The sequence below is a fragment of the Protopterus annectens genome, chromosome 16.part0 (assembly GCF_019279795.1).
Source record: "Protopterus annectens isolate FY-2018-M chromosome 16.part0, PAN1.0, whole genome shotgun sequence".
Lineage (NCBI taxonomy): Eukaryota > Metazoa > Chordata > Ceratodontiformes > Protopteridae > Protopterus > Protopterus annectens.
In genome coordinates this window covers 679,105,444-679,124,708 of record NC_056750.1, presented here as the reverse complement: position 1 = coordinate 679,124,708, position 19,265 = coordinate 679,105,444, and the positions used below count along the sequence as shown (strand labels likewise).

The following is a 19,265-nucleotide window of genomic DNA, read 5'->3' as shown; positions in this document are numbered from 1 at the left end:
GAATATTATTCATATATATTTGGATAACCCCTTTTGAGGAATATATTCTTCAGGATCGTACATTACAGGATTATTTTTTTTATTCCTTGTTCTAGAGCAGGTTAAAAATCATCCTAGGGGAGGACCCTGGCCAATTATCCTAGAACAAAGGGAATTGTGGTGGCAAACATTCTTGAATGCTTCCTCTTAGCCTGGGATAAATTATATTATTAGTATGAGTAGTGTGTTAAAAATGAAAGCACATGAGAAATAACATCTTGCTAGATTTCTTTTAGTAAAGCATAGGTTTATAATATAAAATGTTTGGTAGGGTGAATGATATTCACTTACCTTAGTTGATTAATTGTCATGTGATTTGCAGGGGTATATATACTTTTTGGTGTTTTAATTTACTTGGTCTGAAGAAGTCTGTATTAGGGATGAAAGCGCTTACTGTCTGGTGGGATTATTTTATAATAAATTTGGAGAATTTTCATGGTTGTCGTGGAGTTTTTACGTTGGTGTTCCTGGTGTTTGCAGCTGTGAGAATAAGAATTTCAAAGAATGTCCAGATGTTTGCTTCACATTTTGGCATGTTCTTCATAAAATGTGTAGTTTTCTTACAAATCATTCAGAGTTACAGTCAATCCTGTTTGGGGAGGAGGGACCAAAAGGCCCATGACAGGCAATGAACGCAGCAAATCAGTGTCCCCAAAGTCACTGATGTGGGACAGCTGGATGACATCCCACAAATTGAAATGTAGGCTTGTTTAAAAAAATAAGTGGGTACTTGTAGTCAATGGAGTAGCCAGTCCTGTGCTTTTGATTGGATTGCAGCAGGTTATGGTTTTGGGTAGCTGTCATGGAGTAATCTGTCTTTGAGCAGTAATCTTGCTTTGTCAATTGGAGTGTTGGACTGAATATATATAAATATATATATATATATATATATATATATATATATATATATATGAAAATACTTTGAATCCCTTCATCATGTTTTCAAAGAAAAGAACAGTTAATGAAGAACATCGTGTGGTGCAGGAAAAGTGGAAAACCTTATATTTGCTGAAGTGAAAGGAAAACCAACTTGTTTGATTTGTAAACAAAACATAGCTGTGGCGAAGGAATATAACATCCGTAGGCATTACACAAGTATTCATGCTTTGAAGTATGATGCATAAAGGGGAAAGACACATGAAGAAAAAGTTAAGGAGTTAGAACAGTCACTCAGAAAGCAGCAGTTACTGTTTAAATGTGTTCATCAAGCCAGTGATGCTGCAGTTTGGGCAAGTTGTAGGATTATACAAGAAATAGCTGTGTCATCTAAGTCTTTTTCGGAGGGGGACTATGTAAAGAAATGTATGTTAGTGGCTACGGAAGATACTTGCCCTAAAAAACCTCAAGCCTTTGCAAACATAAGCCTTTCAAGAAATACAGTTGCAGATAGAATTAATGAATTATCAGAAAATCTTAACAGTCAACTCAAAAAATATTTGTATTTTCTGTAGCAATTAATGAAAGTACATATGTAAGTGACACAGCACAACTTGCAGTTTATATACGTGGTATAGATGACAATATGCAAGTAAATGAAAAATTTGCAGAACTGGTACTAATGAAGGGAACAACAATAGGGGATTATATACTTGTGTATTTGGTAGATGCACTAGGTAAAATAGGAGTAGACGGGACAAAAACAGAGACTGGTTACAGATGGAGCACCTCAAATGGTTGGTAGAAAAGCTGGTGTCGCAACAAAGTTAATGGAAAAACTACTTGCTATGAATTCAGACCATGAAATTCAGTGTCCATTATATGATTCACAGAGAAGTGCTTTGTAGTAAAACATTAAAGATGGGTCATGAAATGGATGTTGTTATTAAGGCAGTGAAACTTCATACGCGCAGGAGGACTGAGCCACAGACAGTTCAAAAGCTTATTGGAGGAAATTCGTAATCATGATCTGCCATATCACACTGATGTGCATTTGTTAGGCTGAGGAGTTGGGCTGAAACGCTTTTATGAATTAAGAAGTGAAATACAGAGGTTTATGTACGAGAAAAGAAGGGATGTACAGGAAATGAAAGACAATGAATTGGTTCAAGATCTAGCTTTCATGGTAGATATAACAGAACACTTGCATTACCTGAATACAAGGCTGCAAGGTTGCAATAAATTAGTGACAGAGTTATATGACTCTATTCATGCCTTTGAGTTGAAACTTAAACTTTTTGAACACCAACTAGCAGTAAGTAATACTGCACACTTTCCAATTCTGAAGTCCTTGCAAGATGAACCTGAGTTTCATGGTGATATCAACACCAAGAAGTATTGCACCAAGATGTCCATGTTAGTGAGCGAGTTCAGAGAAAGATTTGCAGACTGTAAAAACCTTGAGAAGGGTTTTTCTATTTTCTGCAACCCTTTCTCTGTTAGTGCTGATGAGTTACCAGAACAGTTTTAATTAGAACTAATTGAGCTCCAGTGTAATTCAGAGTTGAAGGATAAGTTTTTAGTGTTGATGCTGGCACATTTTATCAGTATGTTGGGCCAACATATCCCCGAATTAAATGTTAGCCTCAAAGATTATGTCAATGTTCGGCAGTACCTATATGTCTGTGAATATCTCTTTTCTGTGATGAACTTGAACAAGCCTCGACTCAGATCTCAGCTTACTGATGAACATCTCAACTTAACACTGAAGGTAGCCACTGCTCAATCCTTAGTGACAAACACTGATGCACGTGCAGGCCAAGAGGTGCCAAGCTTCTGGGAGCAGCAATACCAGAAATTAAGGTAAATAGCTTGATTTTCTTGGCTAAATTGACCTTTATTATTATCACCATTATTATCATCATCATTATTACATTACTCCTCTAAGTGGCCCTGATAATGCAATCCCTTTCATACAACCTCACAAACCTTAACCATTCAGGCCTACTGAAACAAACACTCCAGTCAAACCTTTCCTTTACAGTATTCAATATTAGGCCTGCAATTCTGAGAATTCTTCCTCTCCATTCATAAAGACACAGCGTTTTACTCTAAATTCCAAGCACTACTAATAGCCCTTCTTACAAATCAAGCTAAATGAAAATGAGTAGCATCAGCTTAAATAACCCAATTCTACCACTTGGTGTTTCCCAACCCACACACTCTCATGTATTCTCATATATTCCTTGTGGAATCCCACCATTAATTCAGCAGTGTGCAATATGTCTTGCACAAAATATACTGTATTATGTAATTGTACTCGTACTATATTTTAAACACTGTACCTGTCATTGTTTGCATATTCCAAGCTGAAACTGAACTCTGTCAAATGTGATGAGTGCTCTACCCCAGTTAACAAATTCAAATAAAGAAAACATATAAGCAATCAAATAAATGTATCGAACTCCCAGACTGGTTGCACCACAAGACAAAAACAAATTCTAATCACAGTAACGTTTCGCTAAAAGTATACTTTGGCCAAAACCTATCAGTCAAGCATACAGCCTTCATGCAGACGGTAAGATACCTTAAAGAGAACATTTACAGTGCAGGATCTCTGAGTTTGGACTAAATCTGAGTCAGTAGATTGATGATTTGGGGGCAGACCGAATGTAGTGGACTGTAGAAATCTTTGGGAGGTCACTGAAGCCAAAGCAATTATTTAATGAGTTTAGGGGAATGGTAACCATGCCATGAACTGCAGGTACGGGATCCCAGAATGTACATGTGGAACCGTGTGTATTACAGGTGCTGTATCCCAGATTATGCATGTGAAACCATGTGTATTGCAGGTACTGGATCCCAGAGTGTGCATGTGGAACCATGTGTGTTCCTGCCTTATAGAGCTAGAGTGAAACATGAAGCTAAAGGACAGTGTTCAAGAAACTCTGTTCACTTCTTGTTCTCTACCTATGTTTTTCATTTTTTGACTGGGAATTACTGAAGAAATCTACTGATCATAAAAAAGATACTTCATTTGTAGCATCTTATGAGTAAGTCTGTCTCATCTGCCAAAATATGGATAAATATTAAAGAAAAATAATGCTGAATGAGATTTAGGAGATCCACAGATCCTGTTCAGTCTGTTCTTCTGTTCAAACTAATGGGTAACTGAGTGACATTTTCTTGAATCAAATCTGGCCCTGCTAGTATTCCAAGCCAAAAGCTTCTTTAAAATGTTTCCCTTCCATAATCCTCTTGGGTACTGACATTCCGCAGATCGTGTTTGCCACTATCCTGTATGAATGGATGGGTCATTTGTCATAGCTAAGTGCTCCACTTTTTACCCAAGTTCTTTCTGTTATTTTAGCCAGAGACTTCCAGTTCAATTATTCTTAGAGATCCTGTAAAACTATAGCTACTGTTACTGAAGTTTAAACTCTTCACTTTGAGATATATACTCTCGTCTTCTTTTTTACCTTGCATCATGGAGTGTCTAAGAAGGCAAGACAGAAACAAAAATAACTCCAAAAACTCAAGAGAGGCTACAGTAGAGGCAAACACCGCTAGGCAAGAGGTCTAACAAAAATTAAAATTAAGTTTAATGACAATCATAGCTGGCCTTAGGCATAGGCCAACTAGGCAACTGCCTAGGGCGCTTCTTTAGCAGGGGCACTTTCACAGTATTTGTTTGGTGTAGGTAGACCAGAATAGGGGCACCAGATTGTGTGGTGGGGGCACCATGGAGCCATTTTGCCTAGGGCACCAGTTGACCTAAGGCCGCTCCTGATGACACTAACAGTCAAGAATACATTGCGGTAAAGTGCTTTTCGTCTGGTAGCTTCACCGGACTTCTTCAGACCACAAAATATATCAGCAAGACTGACAGAAAATTAAAGGAGAGGGTTTCTGAATATGTCAACAGTATATCAAGAGTCAAGAATGAAAATGCCCTAGCTAGACATTGTTCAATTTTAAGAGTTATTGAACAGTTGGTGGGGGACAGTAGAGGAGGTGCTGTCCGTCTACAACTGGAGAGAAAGGAGGTGTTGTGGCAACTTCGGTTGGACTCCGGTAGATTTCGAGGCCTAAGTGAGGTTGCGTCAACCTCTAGTATTTTAATATTAAGAAGTTTGACCAGGTAGACACTATGAGCGGACTGGCAGGAGTGTTGTGTTGTTTATACTTTTATGCATTTTGTATTACTTTCATGTAATTATTTGCTCTAAAATGTAGTAATTATATTCGATTTAATGGTTTATTTACTTATGATGCTGTTTAATATTTATTTAATATGTTTAGGACTTAGCTTATTTGGTTTTCAACATTAGTTTATGGAAGTTTGGTTTATACTGAGCTTAGTTTAAACCGGCACGTTTTGATTTTTTATTGTTAGCACTAGATGACTTTAGTATTTTAATACTTAAGTGGTTGTATGTTAATGACAGGTTAGAATGTTTATGTTTGCATGTTTATACCAAACAGTATTTTTAAAGAGTGACACCCCTTTCTTTCCTTTATGGAGTACACAGGTGTCAAACGTTAATTGTTTTGTTCAGTGCTCTGATTGGATATAATGGAAGAGGAAATTGGTTGATGAAGGTTTTTAACTATGTGCTTGCATTCATTTTGTGGTCTGAAGAAGTCTGGTGAAGCTACCAGGCAAAAAGTTCTTTACTGCAATGTGTTCTTGACTGTTAGTGTCATTAAACTTAATTTTAATTTTTGTTAGACCTCTTGCCTAGTGGTGTTTGCCTGTACCGTAGCCTCTGTTGAGATCATGGAGTGTCTGGCCCAATCAATGACTCTTTTAAAAACAAAATAATATATATGTGTGTGTGTGTGTGTGTGTGTGTGTGTGTGTGTGTGTGTGTGTGTGTGTGTGTGTGTGTAGATAGATATCACATATATAAATAAAAGTAGTGCTTCTGTCTTAGTTAAATGAGGTGTACTGCGGAGGTAAATTAGCCTTGTTTTACAATCTATATTAATAATAGATCACAAAGGATAAAGGTAATACTGGAAAGAGCCTCTGCAAACATACCAGACATGATCACAAAATCTTGCCCCTTAAACCCATGACCTCCACATAGTGTGCCTGGGTCTAGATCATTTCTCGGCAAACTGTTCCATCTGTATGGCCTTCAGGCCAGGTCTTTGGTCAATCACCACAAAAACTAATTTTGAAGGGTCTTCCACTACATTACCTTTCCCTGGATGAACCAAAGGATAAGGACTTGGAGCACAAGAAGCGATAGTCTGATGACACTGGGACTTCCTTAGCTCCTAAAGTACTGTTCTTATAGCCAAGTAGCCTTCAACCACAAACTTCTCCTCATTCAGAACCAATAATCACCATTTAGGACAGGTTCCTGAGGCCTTCTTCCAGTTGGAATTCCTCCAAGAGAGAGTTACCATGGTTTATTTATAGGTGTCCTTTCACCTTTTCACTCTGGTCTGCCAGATCCTTCAGAAGCACCAATGATGTGTATTTGGAGTGCATGATGAGAGTGCCTTTCTGAAGATCCAGAATGAAATGGGTGTTACCCCATTACCCCCTCTTTTTCTATGGAAGATCAGATGGCCCCCTCATCACCTGCATTTGCTGTTTCCCTAGTCCATGTGTTGGCAGTGGAGTGGCACCAGAGACTTTAGAGCCATGACACCACCCTGGACCCTGCTTGTCCAGAGCAAGATGGCACCCTTATCTCAGCTTCTGATCTCTCATTCATCCAATTCCATCAATGCCGAGGCTTTCAACATTGATGGAGTCTTGTGGCCAATTGCTCAAATGCTCAGTGTCAGCTGTTTGGCTTCATCTTCTGTTCCAACCCACTTAGTGCCATACTCGGTGCCAGAGACTTTAACCTTGAACACACCAGCACTGATTATATTCTGAACGTCCCTCCTTCCAAAAGAGTCTTCAGTGGTGGTGATTCCTTCTTCAGTGATGATTATTTCTACTTTAGTAGTGATGGATGTGGCATAAGGTCAGACCTTACCAATATGGGCAGATCTGAGATCAGCATTTGAGGTCATGTAAAAGATGATCACTACTCTTTGTGCAGCATCTACACAGCCTAGATTGGTGCCAGTTCCACCCCCAGACACCTTACAATCTGCCCCTCGGCTCATTTGTCAAGCCTCCCAAAGTCAAGGCAGAGCTGAAAGCCTCCAACAATCTGCACAGGTTCACACTAAGGAGTCAAACTCTTCCCACCCTGATGTTCATAGGATGAGGAAATGCAGAGTCTCTGACTTTTAACACTGACTTAGATGATAGAAAGGTTTCCTCCAATCTCCTTTAGAAATTGATACATTTGGCATGATCTTGGAAGTGATGAGATGGAGGGGATCATGGCCAACAGATCCACCATCTCAGGATGAGGATGTCTTATTTAAGGCCTACTGCTCTTGTACCCTTTACTGTCTGGGTGATCCCATCTGCCAAAAATCTGATACATTTGGCCACCAGGATGGCATAACTACAATCTGACTCTTCTGAAGCTATTCCCAGAAATCCGAATAAAATTTTACACCTACTGAAGGAGAGGCAGTACTGGTTCAAGAGAGCACAGGTGGATTTTTTGAGTGTAGCAGCAGCCACCAAGAAGGAGCTATCTGATGGTGCAGCTCCTTTCCCTCCTCCTGACAAGGAGTCCAGGATGATGGATAGGATGGGCATACACTTTGGGAATACTGAATTATGCCACTATGAAAACTGTTTCCAAAGTGATTTAGTGGAACAAGCTTTAAAATCTTTGAGAAAGCCAGCATGCCAGAGTGTACAAAGCAGTTAGACACCATACTGTAAACCAAGATGAACATTACCAACTTCTCTATTTGGCTCTTACATAATGCAACAGATGGAATGGCTCATGCAACAGGCAGAGGTATAACAATGAGACATTATACCTGACTCCACCTTTATGACTTTGCAAATAACTTTAAATTGTCTTTCATGAATGCCCCTTAAAGTGGTATCTCCTTGTTTCATCCTTCATTGAAAGTAAAGTTGCTGATGTATGAGCAGGAAGGCAAGACTCTGTCTGCTGTAGACATCAAATTTGAGATCCAAAAAAGATCAACAACAGGAATCAGAAGGAAATCAAATACGTATGGCTTAGGAAACCCCACGTTAACCATTTGACTTCACCTCAGAGAGGTGCTGCCATGGCAGAGGTGGCTACTTTAATGGACACAGTCTCAGCAAATGAGGTGGTCCACAGAATAAGTTATTCAGGGAGCCTTTTTCAGTTAAACAATGACAGTGTTCTTGAAGACTTGCCTAACTGTTAACCTGTGGGGGTAGTTGGGGGCCATTTATCTCTTCATTGTACTGTGTGGATGGCGAACACACAGGTGAAAGAGATAATATCCAGAGGCTATATTATCCCCTTTTCCAAACTCACCCCCCCCACAAACTCAGTCACTTCCAGAAATTCCACTCCATCAAAGAAAGCGTCTAAAAGAGGCATCCTTTCTCTTTTAGAAAAATAAAACAGCTATCTAGGAGGCCTTAACAGATCACAGAGGGCCAGAAATATTTTGGAGTCTTTACTGCCAAAAGAGAAGGACCTCAGGCTGATTTTGGCTCTCAGCAGCCTAAACCTACATGTCAAAATGACCCCCTTCAGAATGGTCACAGTACAATTCATTTTGCCCTGCCTTAAAGCAAACAACTGTATATGCTCAACAGATCTTCAGAATGCCTACCTACATATCAAGATATCTAAGCTATCCAGGAGATTTCTATCTTTCCCCCCTAGAAGCCAGTCATTAACAATTCAGATGCCTGCCCTGTCCTTTGATTGCCCCCTCCCTGGTGTTTATCAAGTGCACGGTAGTGTCAGCACCTATCTGAAACTGAGGAGGATACATGTTCCCACTTTTTGGACAACTGGGTCCTGACTGCTATGATGAGAGAATCCTTTCTCAAAGCCAAATATTACTTGCTGTAGCTCTATCTAGCCTTAAGTATATCTGTAAACTAAGACAAGTCAAGTTTCCATCCAACACACAACTCATAATATTTACTGTATGCCATATGAACACTGCAGATCACACAGTCAGCCTTCCTTTGGACATAATTCAGAAACTCATAGCTTCAGTTTAACACCTTCTGAGCCACACATCTCCATCAGCACTCTTTGCCCTTCAAGTACTTGAGTTGATAGCTTCAATTAGTGTCACAATTCCTTGGGTGTCTTACTACATGTGACTTCTGCAGTGGCTGATGACAGTCCAGTATTTTCAGGTTTTAGATCACCCTGCAACACCAATAATTGTTATTCAGCTGTGCAAGGCTCATTTGAAATGGTGGATCACCTCTTCCACTATCTCAGCAGGGAGATAATTTGTTCTTCCTCATCCAGCAGAGATGATTACAATGGATCCTTCCTGTTTGAGGTGCAATGGATTTTGAGGGGAGGATGGTCCAAAGGACTTGGAATCACAGAAAGACCAAATCTTCACATAAATATCTTGGAAAAAAAGAGTGGTTCTCCTAGCACCATAGGAATTCCAAAACCTCTACACTGGGAGCCTTTTCCATTCAAACAACAATATCTGTGCAGCGGCATGTGAACAAGCAAGGAGGAACCCGATCCTACTCCCTTTGATGACAGGCCATGAGGGTTTGGCAATATGAAGTTGTTTTGCTTCACTTTGTGACTGAAATTCACATTCTGGGGAAGTCAACTGTGTTGTGAACAGGCTGAAAAGGTCAATCCAGATGCCTCACAAATTGTCTCTCAATCCAGAGGTAATGCACACACTATTCAATCACTGAGACTAACCTTGCTATTATCTTTTTTCCAATCAACATAAACTGCAGCAACTATTTCAATCTGATCACCCCAGAGACAGTCTCTCTGAGAGAAGCTGTAATCAGACAGTGGCCCACTGGACTACTATATGGCTTTCCTTTCCTCCTTTGTTAGGGTTTTACAGAGAACAGCAGCATGCAGAGCCAATGTGATGATCATTGCTGAGTGCTGGCTGAGGTAAATTTGGTTTCCCCTTGCTTCTGCCTCACTTGACAAAGCACCCATGGCTTCTAGGTCTCTATCCAGATCTGTTATCACACCCATCTGGTTAGCCTCATCTGACTTACCTAACCTCAGACTAGCAGCTAAAACCTGAAAATACTGGACTGTCATCAGCCACTGCAAAAGTCACATGTAGTAAGACACCTGAGGAATTGAAGTACTTAAGTACTTGAAGGGCAAAGAGTGCTGATGGAGATGGGTGGCTCAGAAGGTGTTTCCCTAAATGACTAAAAAACCTTTATTATTGGAAAGTGTGGATGGCATTCTTTCTGCATCTCAAAAATAATTCACTCACAAAGTATACAGGATCAAACTGAAGCACTTCTTATGGGTAAGGAAGCAGCAGAGGGATCTTTTTCTGCAACTATTCCTGAAATCCTTTAATTACTTTCAGACTTGCTTGATACAAGTTCCAGCTAGCTGGCTTCCATATCCAATTTTCATAGTGAATGTCTGATACGATTGTATTGACCATCTTTCCATTTCTTCTCACAAGTTGCACAAAGCATTTCCAAAAGGAATCTCTCTTTTACGTTGCCCTATCAAAGACCATATTCCACAGTAGAACCTCAGTTTTGTCTTGGAAGCTTTGGCAAAGCAGACTTTTGAGTCAGCATCTTCAGTACAGCTAAACTTTCTGGCCTGAAAAACTACTTTACTTGCAATTACATCTGCCCAAGGAGTTTGAGAACTTTAAGAACCATCTTCCAGTGCTCATTACTTAAATTTACATAAAGACAGAGTGTCCCTACATACCAATATCTCCTTTGTTCCCAAGATTACATCAGAGAGTAACTTGTACCAACCTATTATTTTGCCTGTTTTCTTCTCTTCCAAAACCATAACAAAACTGGGGAGTACATTCTTCACATCCTAGATGTTCACAAGCAGCTGATATTCTTCCTTCATAGAACAAAAGCATTCTAGGAAAGATACACCATTGTTCATCACTGACCTTGTCCGAATGACTGTTAGATTACATATCTTTTGTCTATGCTTCACAGAACAAATTCCTACTAGCCAAACCAAAAGCTCATTTTACAAGGTCAAATGCTACTTCTACAGCCTTCGTCAGTAATTCCTCTGTGGATAAAGTTTGTGCTGCATCAACTTTTTCAATGTTTCATACTTTGACCAAACAATATAAATTGGACATCTTGTCCAGACCCAGGGCTTCCTTTGGACAATAATCCCAAAGGTTATGTATTTTCCATAATACTGGATTCCTTTCATCCAACTCCATATGATACAACATCCATTCTTCCACCCCCCCCCCTTCCAAACGGTCATTTTCTTTGGATCTGGCAGATCAGCTAAAAGCTCTTTTGCTCCTGTCCCAAAGTTCTCCAGGCATCTTGACCTATATTATTAGTCAACAAACCCGATCTGAGGAAAGTCAGTACCAAAGGGGATTATGGACGGGAGCATCTTTAAAGAAGCTTGAGGCTTGGAGTTAGGAGCACTAGCTAGGCCAGATTAGATTTGGCTAGTGACTCAGTACTCATCAGTCATATTGGACATACAAAGATGAAAGGACCTAGCATTATGGTAAGTTCATAACCTCCATTGCTATAGTCCAGAATAATCTTTAACAGTTTATCTGAGATTGTAGGAGAGCTCAGGCAGTTATTAGTGAGTAGGCAGCATCTGTTAATGGGTTGGGCTTAGAAAATATCCATAGTGTTATAACTGCACATGGATTAGCTAAAGTATACAAGGTAGTAATAATACTGAAAGAGATGTACAATATTTCTGCATTTTTGTGTGTACTTGTATCCATGTGTCTAAGTATGCAAACGTGCATGTGTGATAGAGAATGAACGCTTACATCATCATTGGCTCCATGTTATAACAGTATATAATATAAGTAATGTATATTATACAAAGAAGTAATAAATAGCAGTCAGTGTGTGTGACTATGTCGAAAAAAATTTTCACTGTATTTTAGAACTATGTACACTATGCCTAATGGCTACAAGGCAGTAATTAAAGGGTATCTGTGTGCATGTGTATTTGTGTATGTTTGGATGTTCAGTGAGTGAGTGAGTGAGTGAGTGTGTATGTAATAGAGCATGTACAATAAACTAGTCACTGGGCAAGAGATATTTAGGAAAGCCTAATATACAAAGGAAGAAAGAGAAAGAAAGACTTTGTACATGTATGCATTTGTGTGTGTGAGTGCTTAAGAATCCATGTATGCAAGTGTGTCATATTCTGTACAGTACACTAGTGTTATAGATATAACATGTGTATTGTATACAAAGAAGTAAAAACACTCTGCTTTCAGACCTGATTGTTCTGGTATTCTCCCTATCAGCCCATGCATAGTTGTAGTTGATGCAAAATGACCTCGTAACATACATGCATGCACACACATCCACCCACCCACACATACACAACTACATTATACACACACAACACACACACACACACACACACACACACACACACACACACACACACACATACACACATACACACATCCAAGCTCCACACAAGCCCCTACACACACACTCTCACATACCTGTACACCCACACACACAAAAACACATGCTCCAACATACACACACACATCCATACAGTCACATTCATGCCCCTATAGATGCACGCAGGCACCAACAATTCTATGATACGCTGATGTAAAAGCTAAAGCACTGCATTGGTGGGACACAACAATATCCCTTGATGCATCCTGAATAGGAAGATGCATCATTTAGCTAAGACTACAGCACTGCGATACTCTGATTCTCTGATTAGAAAGTGAAAAATACTGCATCAGTGGGACCTAATAATATCCGTGAATGCATCCTGAATAGCATCAAGCATGATATAGGTAAGCATCTAACAACACTGTTTCAATCCAAGCCTCAACATAGGCTTCGTTCCAAGTGAGTGGCGAACAGCAGTGTCATTCCTGTGCACAAGGGAGGACCCTTCAATGATTCAAGCAATTACATGCCCAGAAGTCTGACCATCCTCATATGTAAAGCCATGGAAAGGATCATGGAGTGAATCAATAAGGACACAGGTAATCTCAAACACTGGATCCATCTCAGTTTGGGTTTGTCAAAGGCAGGTCATGCTTACTTTACACGATGGACTTCTTTGAAAGAATCACAAAGGTAATGGATGAGGTAAAACTGTGTACACTGCCTACTTCAACCTGGCCAAGGCCTTGGACACAATCCTTGACTGGGCATAGTAGAAAGGTTTAGCAAAGTAGGAATAAACCCTTCTGTTATCCACTGGATCACCAACTGGTTCACAGATAAAATATAAGATATCAAAACAGGAGAAGCTATCTCCACAAAACAGACTAGTCACCACTGGAGTCCCTAGAGTTCAGTTATGGGACATCTCCTGTCTGGAATCTACTTCTCCAAAGTTAAAGCCAGTACTAAAGGTCTCTGGCTGTGTAAGCTTGTAGATACCTGCAGGAATCTCCAGTGCCAGAATCATGGGCTAAAGCTAAGTGCCAAGAAATGCATCATCATATCCTTTGGAAAGTTGGCTCCACTGAGGAGCTACCACACTGAGAATGCACCCCTAATTGTTGACCCACTTGCATGAGATTTTACATCTTATGTGGACAGCAACCTGACTTTCAACCAGCATGTGCCCACTGTGGTGAGGAAGTCCTCTTATATTGTATGGGTTAATAACACGGAGATTGCCTGTAGATCCAGGGATGTTATTGTCCCCTCTATTTAGTTCTCATAAGGCCAGTCATTGAGTATAACTGCCACTTTTGCATCTATCTTGTCCAGAAATATGCAACACTTGGAATGCCCCAGAGATACCTTACAAAAAGGATATTCAGCTTAAACAGTTTACCATAAGTGGACTATCTTAAAACCATATAGCTACAGGTGGTGACCTGTGTCTGGCAAACAAGACATCCTGTGACCCAGCCCTGTTGGACCCACTGCACATCAGCAAATCAAACAGCACTAGAAATACTTAAGGTCCAGGGATCCAAACCTCCAATCTAACATCAACAGAATGGTAGGGAGAAAGATATCTCATAGAGGATACCATAGCTCTGGAAGAGTGTCCCCTATCCACTGAAAACAAAGTTTAGCCCTGTGCATATTCAAACAAAACTTGGATTTATGCATGGGAAATGCAAAATTTACCCCATTGTACCCACTACTATATTAATGGAAAGACATAACTACTAAATTATATATTCCATGCTTGGGGCCTTATAAATATGTATGGTATCATCCCAGTTATTATTGGCCTATATAATATCAATCTAGTGCATGAAGGGAAAGTCCATTTAAACACCATACATGTTGGTAAACAGTAATTACATTATGAGCTGTGCCCATTCCTATAAGAATTAACAGGTGGATGCAACAAATGGCAGTGTTACTCATCTGCTAGTACCTACATATATGTACTCACATAACCAGAGCATTTACAGGACTCCACCATACTTATCTGTAGTCACAGAAGGAGCTGCAAACATTCCAAGAGGGGTGAATCCAATTAATACACTGTGAGTACCATTTTCAGGGGAAAACTTGGCTAATTTCCATTAGCTTCTCCCCTGGACTAGTGCATTTTCATGCAGTTTTGTGTTACAGCCACTGCCAACAGAAAGTAATAGTGGGAGAGCAGTCCCTGAATCACTCGGATTTACCAAGACAGGGAAACAATCATGCTTACGTCTTCTCCATCATGATGAAGTTTTCTGAGTCCCAGGGTATGTTGTTCAGTGCCATCTTATTCATATCAACTGTCACAGCCTACAGATAAATGGCATATTGTGTTCTGCAGATGATCTGTTATAAGTACTGCATGTCTACATTTACAGTGGTAATCGTGCAAAATTATAACAAAGCCTTGAAACTGTAAAAACAACAAGGAAGATACTTGTTTCAGAAGGATCTGACTTTAAGCCATTTAATATCATGGCATTAAGACTTAGAGTCAAGTTAACCTGAAATATGAATATCTCTTCTGAATTTTATTTCCCACAATCCCACAGAAGCTCTTCCCTGGGGTTCGGTGAGTATTTTCTTCCATGTGACACTTTTAACCTGTAATGATGGCACAGAACATAAAGAATCCTCACACCTAGGCCTGCTCCTACATGCTTTCTGCAATGACGTCCACCAGAGGTGACACCTAAGAATGACATAACTGCTGCCTCTGCAGCCTAAAAGAGGGACTGATTTGATAACACAACTCAGCACTCCTCCAGCATATACACATGCATATAACCGTAAGATAATCAGTTCAAGTGCTGAATCTTCTCCTCGCTCCAGTCACGTCTCTTCGGTGTGGCTTTTGTATCAGCTGCAGTCAATAGTAATAAATACCAAATGGACAAGAGCATCTATAAGTAGGAAGGGTATCTTACTCAGCACTAATGTGACTCACATCAGCTGCTGAAGCTAGGAAAAGGTATCTGCTTATGCTGGCAGCATGCCAAGTTTGACTGGCCAATAAGGGATCCAGACAGCCAGCAATGATGGTGGCAGTGACAGAATTGAACAGATTAATGTGAGCTCTCTGCTTTTTGGAACAGGATATGGGAATATTGGAATTCCCAACAATTACTTGCCCCTAGTGAGACAAAGATAAGGACACAGTTCACCTGACATGTTTAGTTGTGTGCATGTATGCAGTAGGGTGCATACATAAATGAGTGTAACATACCCTACTTCATCTCAAGGTGATGGGAAGAAAACTAGGTAATCTCTCTCAGATGCAGTGTCTAGAGTATGAGGGTTCCCACATCTGATTTCTCAAAGTCTAACACAAGACCTGTTTATCAAAAATGAGTAGCAATCAGAACATGGGTGATAATGGAAAAGAATTAGGGAAATGAGAGGTAAAACCAAGTGAGCACTGTAAGGCAAAAAAAAATCTATGTACAGCAATGATTTGATTTTCCTACTGTAACAACACATTTTGATGAACTTCAACAGAAACCTACCTTCTACTACATGAATTTCTCTACATTAATTGTAGCAAACACAGAGGGATAAAACTGATCAGTCACAGCTTGAAGTTATGGGAAAGAATAGTGGAAGCTAGGTTAAGAAGGGAGGTGATGATTAGCGATCAGCAGTATGGTTTCATGCCGGGAAAGAGCACTACAGATGCATTGTTTGCTCTGAGAGTGTTGATGGAGAAATTTAGAGAAGGTCAGGAGAAGTTGCATTGTGTCTTTGTGGACTTGGAGAAAGCATGTGATAGGGTGCCTAGAGAGGAGTTGTGGTATTGTATGAGGAAGTCAGGAGTGGCAGAGAAGTATTTAAGAGTGGTACAGGATATGTACGAGGGTAGTATGACAGTGGTGAAGTCTGCAGTGGGAGTGACAGATCCGTTTAAGGTGGAGGCGGGACTACATCAAGGATCAGCTCTGAGCCCTTTCTTATTTGCAATGGTGATGGACAGGTTGACAGACGAGATCAGACAGGAGGCCCCATGGACTATGATGTTTGCAGATGACATTGTGATCTGTAGTGAGAGTAGGGACCAGGTTGAAGAGACCCTGGAGAGGTGGAGATATGCTCTAGAGAGGAGAGGAATGAAGGTCAGCTGGACTAAGACAGAATATATTTGTGTGAATGAGAGGGAGGATAGAGGAATGGTGAGGATGCAGGGAGTAGAGGTGGTGAAGGTGGATGAGTTTAAGTACTTGGGATCAACAGTTCAGAGTAATGGTGAGTGTGGAGGAGAGGTGAAGAAGAGAGTACAGGCAGGGTGGAATGGGTGGAGAAGAGTGTCAGGAGTGATTTGTGACAGACGGATACCAGTAAGAGTGAAAGGGAACGTCTACAAGAGGGTAGTGAGACCAGCTATGTTGTATGGGTTGGAGACAGTGGCATTGACAAAAAGGCAGGAGTCAGAGCTGGAAGTGGCAGAGTTAAAGATGTTAAGATTTGCACTGGGTGTGACAAGGATGGACAGGATTAGGAATCAGTATATTAGAGGGTCAACTCAAGTTGGATGCTTTGGAGACAAAGTCAGAGAGGTGAGATTGCGTTGGTTTGGACGTGCTGACGAGGGATGCTGGGTATATTGAGAAAAGGATGTTGAGGATGGAGCTGCCAGGTAAGAGGAAAAGAGGAATGCCTAAGATAAGGTTTATGGACATGGTGAGAGAGGACATGCAGGTGGTTGGTGTGATAGAGCAATATGCAGAGGACAGGAAGAAATGGAAACAGGTGATCCACTGTGGCGACCCCTAACAGGAACAGTCAAAAGAGAAGAAGAAGAAGATTTGTAAACTGTCACACAGTACAACTCCTGCTGATCATTATGCAAGCAACTTGACAAAATTGCAAATGCAATTATGAATCTTCACATTTTTGGAAGATGGTATTCATGTTTGTTTACTGCAGGGAGCTGTGACCTTGGACCCAAGTTCTAGAGGATTTTCCCCAAACACCTACCACTAAATAAATTAATTCCAAGTTCACTGCATATCACAGAAATGGTAAATAATACACTTGAAAAATCCCAGTATTCAAACTTCTGAAGAGTTGCAATTGTCATCCTCACAATTTTGAGGAGAACTACATTATTTGTTTTATTTCATGAAAACTTTTATGATTATATAATCTTACTGGTTGGTGTCTGTGGTGGTTTATTACAAGATCCTGTGTTTTATAGACATGATTCCAACTTGGTTTAAGATATCTGTCCACTAACCTTTTGGTCAATTTTGGAGGTCAGTCGAATGACCAATCAAACATAGGATTCAAAGCTGTATTTTCTGAAGCCCATCACACACCCATATAGGGGCCATTGCCCCCTTCACTGCCTTTGCTTCTACACTCAATTGTGAGATCAGTACATTTTAGAGAAAGGAAATTCCTTGTACAGCTACACTTTATTGTGTGTCTGGTAGTCACAGAGGTTCCTAATTCACATTCCTGTCAGTTATTCTGCTGTGTTGATGCTAACAATAATTATGACAGAAAATTAAGGAAGTACCTATGCTTTCAAGCACACTAATACCAAAGTGGTATTGGGGCCACCGCATTCACTGTACAGAAATGGAAAAAGTGAATGCAAAATGTTATCACTATAACACCCTTAGTAATTTATTTGTTGCATACACTGCATGCACATTCAACTCCTTCTGCATGTGCATTCAGAAGAAGATGAACAAAATTACACCCCAAGGCAACCAAGATGGTTGACAATATTCCAGAGTCTCTCTTGCACATTACATTTCAGTTATACTTTCCTGTAACAGCAAGCACTATTTCATGTTTGCCTTACATAAAGTGAGCTGTCACAACAAAGATGATTTTTTTTCTTTTTTTTTTCCTCCAAATTAATACTCACCTGAGTTTCTGCAGCTAAGCGAGGCATAGATGCAGCTCTCTCTAATGCAACCTGATGTTCTCCTTGTAAAACAACTGGTCCAATCTCTTTCATCTCAACATCCTGTAGGAAGCAAAAATGAAAAGACATTAGTAGAGGGTATAGATTTAGATTAGATAATTCCAAATTCTGTACACTGTTATACATCAGTTCTGAATTATCTTACTTTAGACATGGTCAGTGTAACAATAGAAATATATCAGCATTTGAGTTTTATCATCAGTGGAGCTGTGATGGTTCATCTGTTCTTCTACTGAAAGGACTAATACTGTTTAGATTCTCTGCATGTAATCAATGTCCAAATGATTAGGTTCGAACTGTCTAAGCACAGATGGATGAATAGGCAGTGACAGATGGTTGCTTGCATGAGACCTCCTTGCACACTTCTAGGGGAGTTTTTCCTTTATTATTTTGTGACTGTAGAATTACTATATATATAAGTTGGGAAGATGTGGAGGGCTTGCCCCAACATTTTGTTCTTATTTCAGTTTGCACAGTTGGGCTGCATGTATATTAAGTTCTTGATCAGTTGTGATCAAATATATTATTTTTTACTGATTGTGTCTTGACAATTCATAGGAGAAGCTACTTAACTAATATTACTGAAAATACTGCTACAAGTGGCATGAAGATTGCCTTTTAAAAATAGTGATGGTATATGCCTTCTTCAGTTCTTGGTTTTGTAATTTAACTGGCCATTTGGCTTTATTTTATTAGCTAGATATATGCTGCTGCTTTTATCATTCAGAATTCTTTACTGAAAAATTTGTCTTCCAAAGAATGAGAGCGCTTGTGGTAGAGAAATAGCCACTAAAGACTTGCACATGCAATATAATTGTTTGTTTAGCACCTAACCACGACACAGACACCACTGTGTTTAAAATGTAGCAGAGCTGCATGGTTTTGCAAGCTTAAGGCTTTAGTGCCTTCCTTAGCAGAAACATT

At 39.9% G+C, this 19,265-nt stretch overlaps 1 protein-coding gene across 1 annotated transcript in view; it reads right to left on the bottom strand.

Annotated features, from left to right (window-relative positions):
- The window catches only part of CACNA1B (calcium voltage-gated channel subunit alpha1 B), a 3,578,581-nt gene that overhangs the window by 299,281 nt on the left and 3,260,035 nt on the right, over nucleotides 1-19,265 (bottom strand). Inside the window, exon 46 of the mRNA XM_044058770.1 lies at nucleotides 18,282-18,383. Coding sequence (XP_043914705.1) covers nucleotides 18,282-18,383 — 102 coding nt within the window. The remainder of the gene's footprint in view (nucleotides 1-18,281; nucleotides 18,384-19,265) is intronic.